The 22,201-nt window shown below is 39.0% G+C and overlaps 2 protein-coding genes across 2 annotated transcripts; both read left to right on the forward strand.

The window, feature by feature from the left end:
- Positions 1-3,621: 3,621 nt before the first annotated feature.
- On the forward strand, positions 3,622-3,998 carry gngt2b (guanine nucleotide binding protein (G protein), gamma transducing activity polypeptide 2b; the record flags this gene model as incomplete). The annotated part of the gene is made up of 2 exons (XM_080049675.1): positions 3,622-3,705; positions 3,870-3,998. The coding sequence occupies 2 exons, from the start codon at positions 3,622-3,624 to the stop codon at positions 3,996-3,998; spliced, it is 213 nt and encodes a 70-aa protein (XP_079905801.1).
- Positions 3,999-6,655: 2,657 nt separating this feature from the next.
- Positions 6,656-13,225, forward strand: LOC307267195 (inactive all-trans-retinol 13,14-reductase; the record flags this gene model as incomplete). Its single annotated transcript, XM_080049454.1, has 11 exons — positions 6,656-6,812; positions 8,422-8,604; positions 9,091-9,332; positions 9,421-9,616; positions 10,051-10,248; positions 10,698-10,817; positions 11,168-11,306; positions 11,772-11,881; positions 12,054-12,220; positions 12,366-12,525; positions 13,056-13,225. 11 exons carry the CDS (start codon positions 6,656-6,658, stop codon positions 13,223-13,225), a joined length of 1,842 nt encoding a protein of 613 aa, XP_079905580.1.
- Positions 13,226-22,201: the final 8,976 nt, after the last annotated feature.

Below are 22,201 nucleotides of genomic sequence, written 5' to 3' on the forward strand. Positions count from 1 at the left end.
TGTCTGTCTGTCTGTCTGTCTGTCTGTCTGTCTGTCTGTCTGTCTGTCTGTCTGTCTGTCTGTCTGTCTGTCGGTCGGTCGGTCGGTCGGTCGGTCGGTCGGTCGGTCTGTCTGTCTGTCTGTCTGTCTGTCTGTCTGTCTGTCTGTCTGTCTGTCTGTCTGTCTGTCTGTCTGTCTGTCTGTCTGTCTGTCTGTCTGTCTGTCTGTCTGTCTGTCTGTCTGTCTGTCTGTCTGTCTGTCGGTCTGTCTGTCTGTCTGTCTGTCTGTCTGTCTGTCTGTCTGTCTGTCTGTCTGTCTGTCTGTCTGTCTGTCTGTCTGTCTGTCTATCTATCTATCTATCTATCTATCTATCCATCCATCCATCCATCCATCCATCCATCCATCCATTTAGGTGAATGCAGCTTCAAAACAGAACATTCTAAAACAGCAATGCTTGGTCCAGTGCCTTTTGTAAATAAAAAAAAAATAAAAAACAAACAACTGCTTCATGAAAACTTTAGTTGATTAATTGTCTGTATTACTGTAATAATTTCAGCAATGACTCCTCAAAACCACTTAGGAAACATGAAAAAGTGACTGTGAAATAGGGCAGATCAGTGGGGCGGTGAGTTTTTCATGAGGTGCTCAGTTGCACACACACCGGCGCGTATCTATAGTATGTTTCCTTTGATCCACGGTGACGTATCTGGGGTTAATCTGGAGTAGATGAGACTAACCCAGATCCTGAAAATGGCTTAGTGTGAGTCCTGCTGACGGTTTAGTCGAGGATCAGGACTCAGGACTGTGTCATGTCGCAAGTTAAATGTCAGTTGGAGGTGATCAGCAAAGAGCAGAGGGGGCTAGTTTACAGTTTTCTCAGTTGCTTTGGTGCTTTTCTCAGATCAGAATGAAAATTCTCATAACTATTAGTTCAACCTCCGCAACATTTAGTCATTTGAGCACATCATAGTAGCAATTCCTCCTTCCTCTGAACAAATTGCAAATGCTTTTGGACATGTATCAGTTGCTTTGATACAATTCTCTGCTGTTTTATAACATTGTCATTTGCTTATGTCATGTCAGTCAAAATGAACTATACTTATGGATGCTGAATAGTCGTTCCCAATAAAACTAATAGTCTTCATTTCATTGCTTGAGTCATTACATACAAAATTGTTGAACTAGTTATCAAATTCTGTCAAGCAAATTTGATACCTTTTCTTTATCATAGATACTTTCCTCGCTGCATTGCAAGGGATAATATCCGTTGTGATGTAGATGAAAATATGTGGCCAGACAGACAGGAATGTCTGGATGTGCCAGAATGATTTACCTATTATGTTCAGTTACAATATGTCCTGTTATATTGTTCACATTTGTGCACAGCTCTACCAAAAGGGTGTATTTTTATGTTTGTTCTAAATAAGTGACTAAAGTGTATTTTTCTTTTGCACAATGCTGTAGATTTGCAAAGAGCATATACAGTAAAAATGTGAAACATACGTATTCAGTGTCTTGTACTCACTTACTCCCCTAACTACAGCAATGTGTAACTTTACTGTAGTTTTCAAATGGCTGTACAAGTAGTGTATAGTGCTGTCTTTTTCAGGTAGTGTCACCGAGTTCTGACCTTTTTTTTGCATTGGAAAACACTGAGAGAATAAACTGTCATAATGAAAACATGACAAAGCCATTTGATTATCTTGTTCATAAACGATGGTGTCAAGACTTCTCATTTTGATGACATGGCAGTTTCATTGACATGAATACTTGCTTTTGAGGAATAGACTATCCATTTTGAGCAAGTGACGTACTTATGCAGGTTATCCACTAGGTTTTGCAGTTTGCACTAATTGTTTTGAGAAATGCACTAACTGCTGTGCAAATGTTAATAGTGATGTGAGAAAAGCACCAAAGCGACTGAGAAAAACTGTAACAGGAAAAATATGTTTTCATGAAAAACAGGATAACTTTTGCTCAGAAAATGCTAATTTGACTGCATCATATACTGTAAATACAAGAGGATTGAGCATCAATATCAACACTCCATTACACAAAGCTTAACAACCCTTCATTCATAAACAATACTGCTTATCCAGTGCAGGATGGCAGGAGGAGTGGAGGCTGGAGCCTATCCCTGCATGGCTACTTTGGGTGAAAGTTAGGGTACAACCTGAACAAATCACCAGTCTGACACATTGCAAATATACCGTCTATTGAAAGACAACAATTCACACTCCCGTACGCATTAAGGCCCTTAAATGTCACCTGTTCATCTTGGACTGTGGGAGACAATCCACAAAGACACAACAAAAAGGACAAAAAACAAACAAAAAAAGCCAGTGGATTTGAACTCACAACTTTCTTTGTTTTGCCCAAAAGGAATGTAAACCACCACAGCAAAGTCAAAAGACACACAAATATAATGCACCATTACCAGACAAGCTCATGCGTATCTTTACGCCGTTGTTTTAAATGCTTTTATTTCCAATTAGTGTCCATGAAGAGACCTTGAGGAAGAAAATCAACTTATTAACCATCCATCAGAGTCAGTCTTGCATATCAAGTGTCTTTTTACATGTCCACACTTTGTTTATTCAAGTGATGCTGCAAGACTTAAACAACTGATTGGATAGAAAGTGAGATTAAATTGTGTAATCAAATCAGTGGTGCAGACTTGACCTCCTTCTTCTTGGCTGTGAGTTAATGACGCAAAAACACACAATGAACCAAACTCTTCACACACAACCCTAAAGCTAATATTCTCTTTTTCCAACATATTCAGCTTATAGTAAATGTATACCAATGTTCACAGGCCTATCATTCACTAGTTCGGTGTTTCACTTTCTCTACCATTTCACCTGCCGCCGATCGATTTCTGGAAGGATCTCTCTTTGCGTTCAGAGGTTAGGGCTCCCGGCTGTATAATCTCATCACAGGGGATTTAGTGACATCAGGTCCAATCCTGTGCCGGCCCCGTGTTCCCAAAAGCCCACAGCAGGGATCAGCTGGGGGATGAAGAGCAGGGGGACAACCAGCCGTCAGTCACAGTGAGGAGACGAACAGACCAGTAAGGAACGCATATACAGTCCATGAGCTCCTAGGAGCCAACACATTTTTCCGATTGTTGGGGATCCCACTATTCAACAGGTAAATGATCGATGATTGACATTGTCTTTGATTGTGCTAGATTCGTATTTAATTTTATCGAAGGAGGTTTTTTTAGTTTTACCCTTTTTTTTAATTTTTATTGAATGACATATTTGCAAAAACTATTACTGTACAATGGAATGTGTATTTGTTTCCCCTTTTTTTTCCAGAACAGAACCCACCCATATCCCATCCCATCCCACCACCCCATCCCATAACAAACACACCTAGTCTACATTAAGAAATGACTACAAGAGATGGTTTAAATGACAGTCTAAATTCTAATTCATAACATTTTAAAAAAGGCTTGTTAATCGCAGAAACTGAATACACAAAATACACATTTTTTAACTGATTTGGAGAAAAGTAGCCAACGAGAATTATTTCTAAAGACTATATAGTTTGTAACCCTTTGACAAGAACTTCATAAAAGTACATTTTTTTAGGCATTTGTTGTGATATTTTGATCTTGCTTTTCCTCCTACAGCCAAGATGGCTCGGGATATGTCCGATAAGGAAATCCTGAAAATGGAACTGGACCAGTTGAAGAAGGAAGTTAGCACCACCAGGACATCAGTGAGTAGTTTCCTTGCCATCACTTGAGAACAATCTGTCCGATATTAACTTCAGGATATATATGCCTTATGAATTCGTAGTATGCACGTTTAATCTTCATGCCTATGATATCAAATTTGGTTTGTAGAGCTTACATTTATTTTCAATTATTTTTTTTTTATCAGGTGGCCACAAGCTGCAAGGAGACCGTCTCTTTCTGTGAGGAGGGCGCTGCCAATGATCCGCTGATCAAGGGCGTTTCGGATGACAAGAACCCCTACAAGGGGGACAAGGGAGGCTGCACAGTAACATAACACATAGACATCCAGGGAAAAGCTGCACTGTTTTGTATGAGAGCTGGTTACATCGCCGTAATGTTCAAGTAGGAGGCCTGTGGATGAAATGTACAGTAGTAGGAAAAACTAAGATCTGTAATGGTATTGCTATACCAGGAGAGAGAGAGAGAAAGAGAGAGACAGCCCTTTTCAATACACTGGATTACTGTATGTACCTGTTGATATGAAAATGTTTCTTTGTTAATTTGTAATTAAATGCAAATAGTTATACAAAGCTTTGACCCTGACCTGTCTGCTCTGGTTATTGATATATATTCGTGGACCTACAGTATATCTCACTTTTATTGCAGTCCTATTGCACTTGCATCTGATACATTGGTTAATATTCAATAGGGTTGGCTGCATTGTATGTGCCTGTCTAGTCTGAATAAATGATCACAGGTCAACATGACCTTCACTAGTGTTGCTGTAAGAAACAGGGCAAAGTCACAGGAGTCGTGCAGCTAACTGCTTAGTCTAATTCCTAATAGGATTTGTGTTGGTGACACAGGCCCGCTGACACAGAACAGAAGCTACTTCCTGTGTCTAAAGACTTAAAGCTGATCCCTTCAGGCTTCATCCCGGCTTCTGTTTCGAGCTCTCCATCCAATTAGTGCCATTTTCAATCCGAGAAAATCAACCGATACACATCATTTGTTCAACAGCAACGTAGCGTTATGCAGCTTTTAGAAGTGCAAGTGTAATTTATATGAGCAAAAAGGTATAAACAGACACGAATGGCGATTTTTACTGCCTTAAAGCTTTTTAGAGCAATGACCTTTGGCACCACATTATCAGCAAGTTTATAAAACTTCACCTCTTTGAAAGAACTCCTACTTACTGTCATCATGTTGAATGTTATCATTCAGATGACATTGGTTATATGTCAGTATTTTTCGTAAGTTGAAGTCAAAGACAAAAACAAACTTTGACCTCCCATGCTTCATATGTCGTAACATTGGAGATGGTGAGTGATGCCATCAGTGTTGGTTCATGTACAGTATATTATATAATATTTGTAAATATACATTTAAAAAAAATCTTTATAACAAACTTACAAGATTCTGGAGACAAAACATTTATTAGAAAAAGGGGAAAAATTATTCAAAACTTTGATTTGGGCTAAAGTGTATAAAATGTTGGTGTGAAAGCCCATTTCAGTCATTGTAAAAATTACTTAAAAAATATTATATAAGTATATACATATATATGCCTATGTTTGAGTTTAAATGTATCATTAATTTGAGATACTAAATCATAATTTTGAAATAAGAAAGTTGCTTATGATTTCTGTCATAATTTTGAGATATCTTCCACCAAACGTGTTTACCAACATCCAGTGTCTCAGCTTGAGGCAAACAGCTCCAGAATACAGACAATACAGAAAATGCAATACAGAAAAGATGCTACCAGCGTGGCGCACCTTGAACACCACCTGAAATGTTGGTGGTCAAGTTGCATTGTGGGTAATGTAGGCTAATAGGTTTTCAAAATGAAGAGGAATGTGTGTAATAAGCAAAAACTCAGTGTTAATTTGACATTTTTGTCTGTCTGAATTTTAAATTCACTGGAGCCAACATAACAGTCTGTTGTGTTGTTGTGGTTCACGTTATCGCTGGTCTCAGGCTCAATCTATGGCTCAAAGTCAACTGTTGTCATCAATTTACTAACACTGTACAGTGCAAAGTCCATGCGTGGACAACAAATGGTATAGTGCAGTCAGAAATGTGTGTTATCACTTACATCACCAAAGTTAAAGAATTATGTTTTATGTTTGTGATGGATAAATATATTGTTATTGGGTGATTTGCAGAGTAAAATGTCTTAATAACTTAGATCTTTTAAATAGTTAAGGCCGTAATGCTTCTCCAAGGACATTGTGAATATCCTTATCAGATGTGAAATGCTGAAACTAAGTGATTTCCCTTAGCTGCACAGTTGTAAAGACATAAAACAGGACATTGTGTAAAGTCTAGGATGATTTGCCAATTATATAGTCTTTATCTAAATTGCCTTATCAGATAAAAGCAATTGTGATTACATCTAATCTATGTAAATTTCCTTTCAATTCTTGGAATTTCTACTACTTTACAGGAGAAACAAAATATTTCGAAACCTTCAGATAAACAACTTTAAGTGTTGAAATCCAGAAATATGAACAGGCATTTCTTTACTTTAAAATAATAGATTTTACAATATTATTCATATTTTAGATGGTTGCATACATAGAATATTGCATCTCTTTGTGCTTACCAAATAATTTCTTTAAAGTAAAAGCGAAATATCAAAATCTAGACTAATGATAAAAATATGTAGCACACACATTATTTTCTTTTGATGTTTTTTTATCCAAGCATCAGCAATTATCCTTTGTATAGACTCTAGTAACCACATGCCAGGTGGCACACCATGATTGTGATCTGTCGCCACAGAAATGGGTCTTTCACCCTTTTATCTTTATTGCTCGTCATGACACTTGTTACATATCAAACGCCTGCCCTACTTCTCCAGCTCTTATGCGCACAGCGTAATATAAGGAGAGGAGAGCAGGGGACAGAACCAACTTAACACTGTTGCTGTGAACACTGCCACAGACCAACACTTAGTCCGGGGAACTGTTAGTTTTAGCTTTAAAGATGTGGCTCTTGATATTCTTAGTGTGGGTGGCTGTATGGGCCGGAGGGACGTACTGGTATCTGTTTGGGAAGAAGAGCCCCTTCTCCCTGGAGTCAGTGAGGCCCCCTGGACCTCGAGAGTTTGATCAGAAGAAGCGAGACAAAGTCATCAAGCAAGGTAAGGTTACTGCGGATCAAAATGGTTAAATGGAAAATCACAATCAATTTGGCATCTGATATTATATAAGTATGCCTATTTTAAGGTGTAATTTGAAACAACTGTAAACTGTGTATACTTAGGCACTACAGTCTACGAAAGTCTAGTAGACACATTTTCAGATTAAAACTAAACTTATTATTATAATTTTTTAAATTGTAGTTAAAGATTCTACTATTTTAGCTCTAATTAGACTTTTTTTTATTCAGGACTGCTGTAGACTAAACATATATTTAAAGAATATTTTTTATTAGGTTATTTACATTTTCCCAGTAAATAATGATCCCTTAATCCACCAAAACACAAATTCTGCCAAAAAAGAAATAAACAAAAAACTAAAATGAAGCATTTAACTGAACTGACTTATTATAACTCATTACGTAAACTTTTAAAAACAATGTTTGCTAAGAGTAAATGCTTATTATTATTTTTACATCCTAGCACAGGTACATGTTGTTACAGTTGAAAGATGAGACTTCCAACAAACAATCATCTGAAAATAATCCTTTTTCTATTGCAAATATTTAAATTTGCCATACCAGGACAAGCACAGGTCTAATATTGTTGAGTGATGCAATCAAGTTATGCAGAACATTGAGCACATTATAAATGTTTTTTTCATCTCATGACTAGATAAAACGTCACTCCAAATTAACCTTGGGTTGGTTGTAAATGCCAAAGCCAAAGTTAACCTATGGATGAAAAAAGTAGTTTGAGGTGTATAAAAGTAGGCTATGAAATACATTATAAAAAGGATACTTTACAACGTTATGACTGGAGATACAATAATCAAAATGACATGGACACTGGGTCATAACTCAGATTTTAGTTTAGACGCAAACAGACAGAGACAAGGTATTTCTATTTAATCTGTGTCTATCTAAATTGGATTATGACCAGAAGATAATTGTATCAGTATTATCTACAGTTTTAACAAACAGCAGAACAGATACAGGAGTTAGTACTTGTATTGTGTTATAATTAAGTTACTTATGTTTATGACAGGAGAGGTGTGTAGTGCAACCTTCGGACTATTGCATTACCAAACTGTACAACATATTTTGACACTTTAATTTCAGCACTTAGTCATGATAAAGTTAACCATGGAAGATACAATTTTTTGTATTTATTAATTCCTTTTTCTACAGGCAAATAGTACACATAACAAATACACCCCTATGATGAGGAGAAAAATACATGAAATAAAATAAAAAACTTGTATAATTTTTTTTTTTTTAGATTTTAATATTTAGATAGACAGTGCCAACAACATCTTTAAATATATGACAGATAGAGCGGTTTAGAGTTTTATTCTCATTTCATATAGTTTTGTGCTACATGTAAGTGGTTTGTTGCAATTATTTTTTCCAAAAGTCATTGGCTACGCAGTTGATTTATTTCTACATTTAAATTTGTTTTTAATTCTCGATTGAACTTTGAATATAGTATTTTTCCCAGCAGAATAACTGTATTTATTATCTGGAAACATTAATTAATTCATTTTATATATAGGCCTATATATATATATATTTTTTTTTTTACCATTTTAACATAATGTGTTTCTGTCCAGGTTTCAGCCTTGACAGAGTGCCTCAGAACCTGGATGTGATAGTGATCGGTAGCGGCATCGGTGGACTGACGGCTGGAGCCACCCTGGCCAAAGCCGGGAAACGAGTCCTGGTGCTGGAACAACACGACCAGCTGGGAGGCTGCTGCCACACGTACATAGAGAAAGGCTTCGAGTTTGATGTTGGTAAGAGGACTTAGCATTTATGTGGTTGTATCATCAATCTAGTACAGAAAAAACAAACTTAACGGCCTTACGCGTTTTACTTATGGTGGGTGTCCGCTAGAAGGAAGATGAAGAAGAAAAACTATAGAATAATTAACTAAATACATCTTCACCTCATCACTTGATATTGTGAAAAGACTTTAGATAGTGTTGGATGGTGCCATCTTTAGTAGAGACGGAGTGTTGAAATCTAGAACTTTGACCTCTAGGTGACGCTAAAATACTTCGTTATTACACACTCACCTTTAAGATATTTATTGAATCAAAATGGTGCCTTATTATTTTTTTCGTTGTTTTTTTTCTGTCACTGTCAAGGCATTTATGCGTGCTACCTTTGAGTCCAGGACACACTTCCCTGAGGAGACAATAAAGTATATGTTATCGTATCATATCATATCGTATCGTATCATTAAACCATGTCCCTGTTTCCCTGTCTCTCTCCTGCAGGGCTTCACTACATCGGTCAGGTGCATGAGAACAGTCTGCTGCGTATCGCCTTCGACCAGATCTCTGAGGGCCAGCTGGAGTTCCAGGAGCTGAAGCAACACTTTGACACCATCCAGATCGGCCTGGGCGACCAGAAACGAGAGTACACCATCTTCTCCGGGAAAACTGAGATGCAAACTCATCTAGAGAAGCAATTCCCCGATGACAAAGAGGCCATCGAAACGTTCTTCAAAGTCATGAAGGTAAAGGGATCAAGTGTAGGCATGTTGTTGAAGTATGTCATCTGTACAAACGTAGCAACAAAACCTAATTACATTTAAATTTCAACAGATTTCAGCAAAGAAGACGCACTACCTGGCAACCCTGAAGCTGATCCCACAGTGGGTTTCTCTGTTTATTCTGAAGTCGGGCTTAGGAGACCTGGTCACATCGGTCTTCCGTCTCTCTGGCACATGTGCAACAGACTATGTGAACACGCTGACCAGCAACAAGGATCTTCATGTCATCTTTGCTTATCTTTTCTACGGTGGGTACACTCAAAAATGTACGGGAGAGTATTAAGGAAGATTTTATTTTTTGTTTTTTTCAAGTTGTAAAGATGTTGACAGATTCAAACAATAGGCAATAGGCAACAACCTCATGTTTACCGAAACTAGACGTCCTTTAAGCTCCACTAATAACATCGCTCTCTTTGTGCACCAGGCTGTAAGACAAGAGCACAGGGACCATCTACAAAGGGCAACACTGAAGAGAAAAATATTCAAAATCTTCAGTCGTATAAAATTCGGTGCAGTTATAGTCTAGTTTGGTTTCTATGGTTTGGGAAGAAATTACCTTGAAACCCATTGTCTGCCTTACACTTTCTGGATTGTTGCTGGTTCTGAAAAAAGATAAGACGATCATTTTGAAAAAATAATTACAACAAAGTAATGAATAAGCCTTTGTTCTGTGTGTATTCAGGCGTGCCTCCGAGGGACTCAAGCATCCTGATCAATTCCCTCCTGATTCATCACTACAAGCGAGGGGCCTACTACCCTAAAGGTGGCGCCAGCGAGATCGCCTTCCACATCACACGCACCATTCAGAAATATGGAGGAAACGGTCTGGTCAGAGCTCCAGTCACCGGGATCCTGGTTAATAAGGAGGGAACGGCTTATGGTAAGAAATGATTCAAGCTTATTTTACTACTGTCTAAGCTATAGTGCGTAACTTATGTCGCCCCCATGAGGAATTCTGTGTAATTAAAACAACATATGAGGTAAGCCTTTGTGAGATCATGCATGGATTGTATACCTATGTCAAGGTTTTTTCTTAGCAGTAGTGCAAACAACAGAAACATTTCTTGAGCACTTCTTGGGATTTTTTCTGAGCTCCTGCACCAGTGTCGGGAGGCGACACCTGTTTGTAACGGTGCCATACTGAGAAATAAAGAGAGAGTTTTGTGGAGCTGATAGGCTTTATCAACTTTGTATCAACTCGTTTGGCGATGGCTTGAATGTGACCAACATTCATTTGTATGAAAAAGCTACACACTATAGCTTTAAAGGCAAGATGCTCCACACATGTAATTGACTGATGACTCTGTCTCTCTCTGTGCCATGTGACAGGTGTGAAGGTGAGGAAAGGCCAGGAGGAGGTGGAGGTTCATGCGCCTGTGGTCGTTTCAAACTGCGGCGTCTTCACCACCTTCCAGAAACTTCTCCCTCCCGAGATTCAACTCAAGGCAGGTGAGCAACTGATCCCTCTTTACCTCAATGGATGAATTCTGGAGTACATCAACTTTTATTGTGAATTGTTTGTCATCTTTTAACTTCAATATCATATTTAAATACTATGTGGAATACTAGTACTTTAATGTGCAATATGACTTCATGTCATCATAGGACTAGTCATAATCACAGGCTATATATTCTTTCTATGATGCATTTACCTTGCATTTACTTTACACTTTGTATATATATATAACTTTTTTGTATTTTTGTTCAGAACAACCTGGTAAAAATCAATTTCCATCGGGGTGAAGGAAGCCCTATCTTATCTGAATTTAAAGTGAACTGTCATCTCTCCCATGTTACAGGTATTCAGGAAAGACTGAACATGATGAAACACGGCAGAGGGTCGTTCCTGGTTTTCTCCGGCTTCGATGGAACTCAAGAGGAGTTGGGCCTGGAGTCAACAAACTTCTGGCTTTTTAAAAATAACGACATGGACAAATCGTAAGTATTCAAAGCACTGGTGATGACAACACTGAACACTAAACAAAGAGGTAGTGGTGTTGGTCTACCACGAGGGGGCGCTATTGTGTAAGAAATAGGAATGCAACAACTGTGCAGATGGAAAAACCAATTCAACTTCTCACTTCTGTAGGCCTAATTATTGGAAGATTAACATACTTAGAAATCTATTGGTTTTTTCGCTAAAGATTTTTGTATCTTTAGCTGCAAAACATTTCTTGTGTAGCTAAACATTATTGATCATTTACATAAAGAAACATATATTAGTAAATACCGGTTATTAATTTCTTATTAAATAATCAAATAACAGTTCCCTCTCCGTCCTCTAGGTAGAGCACGGGATCAGTCAGGTTTAAGCTCTAGCATTTAATATCCAAACTCATGTAAGAGAAGCCCAGACTTTTGACGTTTACATTTTTTACATAATTTTTTTTTTCTGTTTTTCAGAATGGATGACTTCTTTGCATTGAGCAAAGAGGAAGCACCAGACAATATTCCCATGATGTTCATCACAATGCCATCGGCCAAAGACCCAGAAGCCAAACTAAGACACCCTGGTACGAACACCCACTACGTTTTCTATTATTGTGAAGAATAGTAGTAACAGTAAATTATGTTAGAAAGAATGGATGCCATACAATCATATGATCTCACACAAAATACCAAATGATACCACATCTGAGATTCTAATACTGATCATGTGAATTCTTGTGTGTTTCATTTTCTTAGGAAAATCCTGCATGACGATACTGACGATGGCGAAGTATGAATGGTTTGAGGAATGGAAGGACACCACAGTGCGCAAAAGGGGAGATGAATACCACAAGTACAAATTGAGATTCGCTAAGAACCTCTTTGACTGGGCCTGTACTTTGTTCCCTAAAATCAGAGACAAGGTAGGATGAGTCATACATGCACGTTTAAGTACGTTTCTATTGTTTGTATTATGTAGAAACATTTTATGGTTGACGGGGCTTTTGTTTTATAATGTGTTTGTGTAAATAAAACTGTATGTTAATATTAGTATGACGTGTTTTTCAGTTGGTCTTCCAGGATGTGGCGACCCCACTCACCAACACACACTACCTGGGTGCCCAGCGTGGAGCCATGTACTCCGCTGAACACAACCTGGACCGTTTCCAAGCCGAGACCGTGGCAAGGAACAGGTGTAACACTCCAGTCAAAAACCTCTTCATCTCAGGTATGAAAAGTCACGGTCAAAAGCCTTCATTTTAATGTTTTGCAAGCAGTCAACTATTTAAAGCTATAGTGCGTAACTTCTGTTGCCCCAATGAGTAATTCTGAGTAGTTACAACAACAACACTGTCGGCACATCAACATGAGGTAAAGGCCTTGATCACGCGTGGATTTGATACATACCTATATTTTTCGTAGCAGTAGAATCAACAACTGATACATTTTCTTTGGCTTTTCCTGGGATTCTTCAGAGCTCCTGCACCAGTGTGAGAGGGGGTTTTTGAGGAGCTGATATAGGCTTAATCAACTTTGTGTCAACTCGTTTGGCGATGGCTTGAATGTAACCGACATTCATACATATGAAAAAGTTACGCACTAAAGCTTTAAGTTTTGGGATTGGGTGAAGTTTTTAGAGTCATGAATAAGTCTCAACAAGCCCTAAGAGTCGTTCACTTTATGCAGTAGGGTCGAAAAATGCTTTGAAATGTTACTGGTAATGAAAGCACTGACAGTATGTGTGTCTTTCTGTCCCAGGCCAAGACGTGTTCAGCTGTGGTATTGCCGGCGCTCTGCATGGCGGCCTCCTGTGCGCCTCCACGGTGCTGGATCACATCGTCTACATCGACCTGCTCTTCCTCAAGAAGAAGCTGAAGAGGAGGAAGGCCCAAGAGCTGGCCCGGCTCGCTCAGAAGAAACTGCAGTGAACCGGCTCTCTACGCCCCCCTGCAGGACTATAGTGGAACTGCATGAACCTGGTGCAAAAAAAAAAAAAGGACCCTTGATTGATACAGGGACACACCTCTACCCAGTCCCAGATCTACTCTGTATACTAAAAGTATAAAATCTACACACATATTTCTGACACTTACAAGGAACTGATGTCATGTGCTATTTGTATATAAAGGAATTAATATAGCTGCTATGAACAGTTTCAATCGCAAACTATAGCGTGAGAGGATAGTCTGTATTTCTGCAATATTCTTCTTCATATGTAGCTGGTTACTAACCATTTACCTTAGAACTGCTACAAGTTCTCACTTTTTTTGCTCTGATTTAACATGAAAATACAAGAAGCTAAAGAGTGGAGCCAATGATCTACCTGGGACTTGGAGATGATTTAGCCCACATTTCATAATAATTGAGTTGGGAGGCCACAATATGTGACGGCAACTGGATTTTCCTATTTACAACATTGCAGTCAGTAATTGGTTGATAAGGCCAGTGAATAGAGATGGTTCTATTATATTATGTAAAGTTTAACTTGCAGTCATGTCAAACTAAAATATATCAAACGATGCCTTATCATTACGGTAATTGCATGACACAAACTGTTTTGATTTTGAAAAGATGTTATGCCTGTTTTTGTGACTTATGTACAGTTTTTTCTCGATGAAGAGTGTCTCTCCTTTGTATATTTTTATTGTCACAACATGGTTTGTTTCTACATGAAGCAAAATGCATGTTTGTATATGTATTGTATATGTTACTATGCGTTAATATGAAAGCCTAAGAAACCAAATAAATAATTCAAAAGTTGTCGCTATATAAAGTAGTACATTTTTGTAACAGTTTTCAAGTGCTATTACTTTGGCTTCCTCATCAAATTGTTGACTGAAACAACAGTTTAAGAGATTTTAGATAAACAGTAAATCATAATGACATCATTGACTAGAAGCTAAATTGATCATATGATTTATATATATTTTTAAATCAGTCAAAAATCATTATTAGCAGCCAGTATAACAGGTGATTTTGCCCTCTAATCATTTATACATCACCTACTGGTTGAACTGAGATTGTAAGCCCCTCTGGGTTGTCTGGTTCCCACCTATGTTGTTCTGACCCGGCTTACCACCCCAGTGCTGTTTGGGTAAGTGTTGGAATCAAAGGTATTGGGGGAAACCTCAGACTTCCTGCACTAAGTGAACATTTCCTCAGTAAACGTTGGACAAACTGGCGGTGTCTAGGAGACGACCGAGGGGATCTCAGGAGAAGAATGCCCCCTCTGTCCAGTCCCACGGTGGGATGCCAGTACCTCTCACTCGCTCGCCTGGTCCACCTCCCTCACTCTGCAATGTAAACCTGAGGAGAAGCTCTCCCTGCTACTGGAGCAATGATGGTTATATCATGATTTACTACAATTATCGTTTTAAAAAGTTCATGACCGTGATTTTGACTTGATAGATATTGAGGATGGAGCTCCAAAGGTGGGGCCAGTGATTCTGCAGAATGCTTGTTGTCAAAATCTGTGCATTCTCCGCACAATCCGCTGCTTGTCCGTACTGTATGCGGCTGAAAAAAATCTTGTGTTAATGCACAGCCTAGGCTCTGTAAACTGGTATGTAAACAAAGGTTATGTAAACAGAGGAGGCCCACAATAGCTTTTAACATACACGTTTACTGAGCCTAAGCTAATTATAAACACTGGATTTTGTTTCAGCGAACACACAGTATGGACAGGTAGAGTCATTGATTTTGAGGAAAAGTGATTTTGACAGCAAGCAATCTCCAGCATTGCTGACTCCACCTTGCCTGGGAGAGAAGGAGAAAAGTAACTTGTTTGGATTAATGTATTGTGTCATATATATTAACGGCTGTGTTTGTGCATCTGTACTTTCTACTTTCGAATAAATCTTCAATTATGTTAATGTCCTGAGAGGAAAATAAGTTGTTCATTCATTCTCCTGTTACCTTTTTCCTTTCAATACTTTTTAATTAAAAGAGCCAAATCTAAGGCAAGAAACAAAGAGCGAAATAGGAGAGAGACGAGTTAATTATATTGACTTTGCCTGGCTGGAAGTTTGGTTCACCATAGCATGTAATTACCATGGCATGATGAAGTCTAGTTCTTCACCAGAAATAAACGTGACGACTTGAATCTACAGTAACTCTTACTTTCCTACGCAGTGCTCTGACTGACTCAGAGCAATAAACAAACCCATCCAAACCTAAACTCACTTTATCCACATTTCAAACGTTAGTATACAGTAAACCTTCCCCTTTTAGCCATTGTTAGCAGTGTGGGATGCAAATGTCATCCTGTCAGCTCGTCTGCCAGTCCACAACTTTGCTCCATGCTGAAATACCTGAAACAACTATCGGATAAATTGTCACTAACTTCAATGAAGAATGCCTTATCAAAAGTGATAACCTTATTTATTTAAAAAAAAGAATGTTGAATGCACTTATTGGAAGTCACTTTGAATAAAAACATCAGCTAAATGAAATATAATGTAATGTAGATAATAGGGGAAAATATGATTTGTTTTGATTCTTAATGGTGGTTTCAATTGGCTATGGCATTAGAAAAGTCCTCATCCCTGTAAACATTTCAACTTTTTGTGACAAAAGGTCTTTCTGTGTAATTACAGAGAAACTGAAGAGTGAATGAGACCCGTCATTTCACTATTAGAAAGACATCCTGTATATAACTAGGTCTAACTTACTGAACTACAGCAAAGCAAATCCTCACTGCTCAAATGGGCAGATCTGAGGAGGAATTTAAGCTTTTTCTTGACCACCTCAACCCCCTTTTCTCCTTTTTTTCCATCTTACAGGCGGCTCCCACATGTTTAGACACGCTGCTGCAGCAGGAGAGGCCCAGAGGGTCGGAGCCTTAAAAACAGCAGCAGAGCACTCTTTCCATTTTCTGTCCTAACACACTCACACTTTTTAAAATAAATTCCTATTTCAGAGGCTTTGTTTCCAAGCTAATTCAACTAACAGAGGCACCTGAAATCGTATACAGTATCTAGATAAAGCAAACAGTTGAACTCTCAAACACTGAGTATTCATGTTACTGGGTTCTAGTCTCCGCGTTGCAGCCAGCTTTCCTTCTTTTCCAGATGTGAAGGCTCCTCCCCGCTGGCCCGCCGCAGCCTCCCACAGCTCGACCCAGCCAACAACCACAGCTGCTACCAATCTGAACTCTCTCTGAAGAAAAGTTAGTCAGACGGCCCAAATGAGTGGAAGACTGAAGGCTCAAGATAGCGCCCATAAGAGTGGGCTTAGAGGGCAACACCAACCGATTGCATGGCTTACACCAACTTTTAGTAAAGTATGAAGTCTTTCATAGATTCTTTTTTAAATTACTTTAAATCCTGCCATTGTTCAGGTTTTTAAAGCACATTGATATATTTTCACACGGGAAAGAGAAAATAAAAACAATGGCTATTCCTTTATTTCTGTATCTTAAACCAAATCATAGTGAAGCTGTCTTCCTGCGCTGCAAAGATCCCTGACCTCGCTCTTCTCCAATGTCGGCTAAATGCTTCTACACCAGACTAGGCCAACTTTCTGTTGAGCTGAATGGAAAATCCGAAAGGAAAATGGCACCTTCCCCAAATCTTTCTTTTGCCTGAAGTATCTGAAACACTGCTGGTAGCTGCACATGTCTGCATGCTAAATCTCACACAAGGAGTTTCTACGTACTGTTAAAGTTATGTTCTGGTTTCTATACACTCTAAGCTATAGTCAGAAATGCCATTGTTATATGTACAGAGAGGAATAAACAATTTAAGTTCAAGCCAAAATGATCAGTCGATTCATCCATTCGCCATAATATTAATTGCCAATTATCATGGTAACTGATTTATTATTAGTAATTTTTCAAACAAAAAGCCATATTATTCACATTTTCACATTTTATTCACATCGTGCTGCTTTTCTTTGACACAAATGACAATAGCATTAATAACTTAACATCAGTCATGCAAATATATCCACCAAAGGATTTGATTCTCGGATGAAGAGAAATCAATTTTGAGAGGGGGTGCTTTCATAGCATGTAAATAGCCCAAAAAGGAACTGGCTTGCTGTGAAAAGCACTCCCTCTCAAAATACATTTATTTTCATTTTTCTTCATCCAAGAATCAAATCCTTTGGTGGGTATATTTGCATGACTGATGTTAATAAGTGGAGAAAGTTTCATGGGCGTCAGACTTTCCTTGTGGGAGATAGCAACCCTACCCCAACCCTTACCCTACGGGAAATGAATGGAATTCAATGTAAATAGCCCCAATATGGACTGGCTTGCTGTGAAAAGCACCCCCTCTCAAAATACATTTCTCTTAATTTTTGTGGGTATATTTGCATGACCCCCATTGATTTTCTGTAGGGTTAGGGTTGGGGTAGGGTTGCTATTGTGAACACAAGGTTGACGTCACCTTTCAAGTTGATATCCCAACCTTGTTAGCAAGGAGTTGCTTATTGGGGCGACTGTGGCTCAGTTGGTAGAGCGGGTCGGCCGATGATCAAAGGGTTGGAGGTTCAATCCCCGCCCTGCCACCTGTGTCATAGTTGTTGTGTCCTTGGGCAAGACACTTCACCCACCTTGCCTCGGGTGAATGTCGATAGTTAGCCTGCTATGTGTGTGTGAATGGTAACGTGTAAATGGGAACAGGTCTCCCTTGCAAAAGAGTCTTCGGACTCAATGGGATATACCTGTATAAATAAAGGTAAGATTTTCACAGCAACATTTTTATCAATTTTGAGTCGTTTTTATGGTCACCTGATTAAAGTGAGTCCAATACTCACACACTTTTAACTCTGTTTTTGGTCTCCACCATCTCCTGAGGGAAATATCCATGTCTTTAGCAGCTTAATGCTTCACTATGCTCACCAGCCAGTAGCTAACTTTGTGTGACTGACGTGTGGTCCTGAGCAGGTGGGTTTTATGAACTTTTTTTTACTGGAAACAGGTGTGGCCCTAAAAAACTAATAAAAAACACTATGAGAGCTGTGAGAGTCAACCAAAACAGTTCAGTTGTAGACAAGACAATCAGCTGAAACTCTGAAGCTTCTGGGAGTCGCAGAATCAGGTGATACATTTCTTCACATTGTTTTCAAATTGTATTTTGATACAATGTTATTAAAAAAATCTCAATTATAGCGATGTAAAATTAATCTGCACACGTATCAACAATGAATTGATTTGTGGCAGCGCTAATTTCCGTGTTTTCAAATTTCCGAAAGCAGAAATTGACAACAGGCAAAATAGGCTCACGCCAGAGAAAGACGAAAAGATGTTCATTTGAACCGCTAATTTGAAGATCTTAATAAATGATCTGCGACAGGGAGTAAATACAAACGCCACCTTACATATCCATTTGCATAGTTTTAACATCAACATATATAATCATTTGCAGTTATCAAAGCGCCACCTTGAGGGACTTCTCTATTTCTTCTTCTTTTCTATTTCCAAATGAAAGAGATCTCAGGAATGTACAGGATCTTAGCAGGCCTTTAATTTGACCCTTTCTTAAAGCTGTTGGCTCATTTGATTGCATATTATGTTGCATGTTGGAGCTTTGGATGAGAGAGAGAGAGAGAGAGAGAGAGAGAGAGAGAGAGAGAGAGAGAGAGAGAGAGAGAATGGAGGAGGCAGGAATAGGGAGGCCCAGAGAAAGGAGCTAGCAGGTATTCACTGTGTCTGTCTGCTTCTACCATCAGGCTCCCCTGGCAGCAGGAAACAGCCGACCTTTGACATCCAGGTCAACTTCAGAGATCCTCCCAATAACACGGAGTTCCCTCTTGAAGCTACGGTTTTCTGTCTACGAATTTAAAGATGAGAAACTGGCAAGAGAACTATTGTTATCAAGAAAACAAACGTAATCACCACCTGCTCAACCAATAAGCCGCAACACACTATTATGTGATCATAGTTTACAGTGTTTCAGAGACTGTATCGAAGGTAAGAATCTCTGGCTTTAATCCAGGACTGACAAAGGTAGATATAGTTATCCGGTTATGGACAAGAATTTGGGCATTTAACATATAAGTAATTCAAAAAAAAGTAAATGTTAATACTGAAGGAATCATGTCAAAACCAAATTCTACCTGGCAAAAAAAGAATATTGATCTTGTGGTTGATAAAGAGTTAATCTCTTCACTCTTTCACACCCATCTGCACTATGTGATACAGCTCCTCCTTCCAGCAGATGCTTAAGACATGATCTAGAGCAAGTTCTCACATTTCACCAAACAATCCACCCACCCACCCACACTGCTACCTTCCCCTTGAAATATGCCCACCCCTCCACTGACTAACCCCTATTCTCATCAGCCTAATACATCCGCATTCGTCATAGGCTCTGTGTTTACATGGTGCAGTTGCTTGTGAAGTCGGTGTGGGGGGGTTGAAGCTCTAAAAGCTGGAGACAAAGTTGCACTAGAGGGGGCTCTTCCATGGGCGTCATCCACCGCCTCATAAGGAGATGACTCCTCAACACATGGTTTGGATACAGACAGTATGCTATGGTAGAGTTTATGTGGCATTGTTTTTTCTTCATCCGAATTGAAGGTGTTACATTCTGCACAGATTGTTTTAAAGCCACTGTGCTTAATAAAACCTGTATCATTTGAAAAAGTGACGTTACATGGTGGTACTCTCCAGCCGAAAAGAAAGGAGACTGCACTTGGGAAGGAAAGACCATGGAAACAGATGAAGCTAAAACTTAATGCAACATAAATGTCCTATTCCCGATGCATTTTCCTCCTTTGAGTTTTCACTCCAGAGCCCACTGTTACCACACACACTCTCTCCACATTTTGCACAAGTGTTCCACAGTTTGCTGAGACATGCTCCGGTCTTGATCTTCACACACACACACACACACACACACACACTGTTTACTTTCCCTCTTAGCGCAGATATGAGAAACATGCGGCCAGGAGGTGGCACACTCAATTCCTTCATAAGATACTAAATCTTTTGGTCACATTATGTCAAAATGTGTTCAAAGCTACCAGTGCTGCAAACATAAGAATGACCACTTCAGGATAACTAGACTACTGCAGTCTCAAACACAAACACAAGGGCACAGCGGCTTGCGATGTCATCTGTTGCCTCTCAGCTCTGGTCTACAGCTGACTGACACTAATTCCTCTGCCCTGATCTCCTGTGAACATATCAAGTGAAAGCTCTGCTCTCCCATTGGGTAGGGCTGTTTCTTCTCAATGGCCCCATGTCTGAGGAAAAGGCCTCACAGCATGACGGTCCTAGAGGGGTCATACCTACTTTTTAAAACTTTTTTACTTGGGCACTGATGTTGGCTGGATGACCTCTAGGTTTGGATTACATCCAAAGCTTTCAAGGTGTAAAATATTGGAAGCTGTTGTGTACTCACCATTATTCTATGCCTAAGATGCTGAAATTGACAACATGCTAGTTAGCCCCTTTGTTAGCTACACCTCTAAACCAGAGAAAGACAGAAAGATGTTCATCTGAGCCGCTATCTTGTATTTTAATTAAAACCTATAAACACAAAAAATGTTTCAGCCCTATGTACATTTTGATCCAGTCATATTGTTTCAGTCGCCTTCACTTCAGACATACTGTGGGGCAAAGAAAGAGAAAAGCTCCGGTTCATGATTCATCCCCTCTGAACTCAGATGTTTGGTCTGCCAGCAGGCTGAGTGTGATTATAGTGAAAACGATGCGACGCAGACAAAGACTTCACTTGCACCACAATTACAGACTCCACCTTCTGCCTCCCGATCTAAGAGTTCTTCCTACAGAGACAGCTGATGACCCAAGCCTTTATGTGTGTCATTGAGTGTCTGTGTGTGTGCACATTTTAGCCTATTCTATTTTATTTTTTATTTACTTGCATTATCACTGGCATTGGAATCCTCTTTTTCTACACATGTTTTCACTGGGATGCCTATACATCTATCCCAAATTATATGTGTAGGACTTTAAGCCATTTGTTGTCCAGTAATACCCCCCAGAATATATCAAAGCATTTGAGAGCTGTGAAGTGGTCTTGTTAGATGTATGGAGACTGTATAGTTAGTGGAAGTGTGTGTGGGTGGAATATACGTAGCTACAGGTGATATAAAAGAGGTAGCATACCTGTTATGGCTTGTACTGCCCTGAAGGTGCTGGAGAATCACTTTCCCTCTTTCTTTAAACACACACATACACACACAAACACACACACACACACACACACACACACACACACACACACACACACACACACACACACACACACACACACACACACACACACACACACACACACACACAGCGAATGAGGTGTATTTTTGTATAATTGACAATTGGCAAGATAGGAATTTTTGATTGATAACAGAAAAATGTGGTGAAATAATTATGCCGATGATGAGAGTTTCATTAATGAATTTGTAGCTTTACAAAATATCATTAATCAACTAATGACAAACTCCATCCGCTGTTTAAGGGCTCTGGAGAAGGCTAAAGTATAGGCTACACAAAATCAATGAAAATGTCTCCGCAAAACAACTATATGTGCTATATTTTAAAGGTTCGGAGCTTTGTAAATAATGAATGAAAATCTAAAGTGATAGAACTCATAACTTAAGACTGGACATTTCCAAAGTTTAAACCAATGAATGCATCAGCATGTAAGCAGTAATTTCACATTATATCCATACTATAAATCTTTTTACTCTATAGCGATGCCTTCTTCCACTGTACTGTGTAGACGATGCAATAGTTTCCTTGGAAATGTTGTAGATAAAAGTGCAAACTCAGAGTATAGGCTACCCCTTAAAATGCAGTAAAGAAACAATCAAACTGTTAGTAAATGTGTGTTTGTACTCATTGCTGTTTGCATGTGGCGTTTTGCTTAGAGTGAAAAAGCTGCCTGGATCTGATACGTCACAGAAATGTGTTTTGAGTTGGGTGTTGGGATAGT

The sequence above is a fragment of the Ammodytes marinus genome (assembly GCF_949987685.1).
Source record: "Ammodytes marinus genome assembly, chromosome: 20".
NCBI lineage: Eukaryota > Metazoa > Chordata > Actinopteri > Uranoscopiformes > Ammodytidae > Ammodytes > Ammodytes marinus.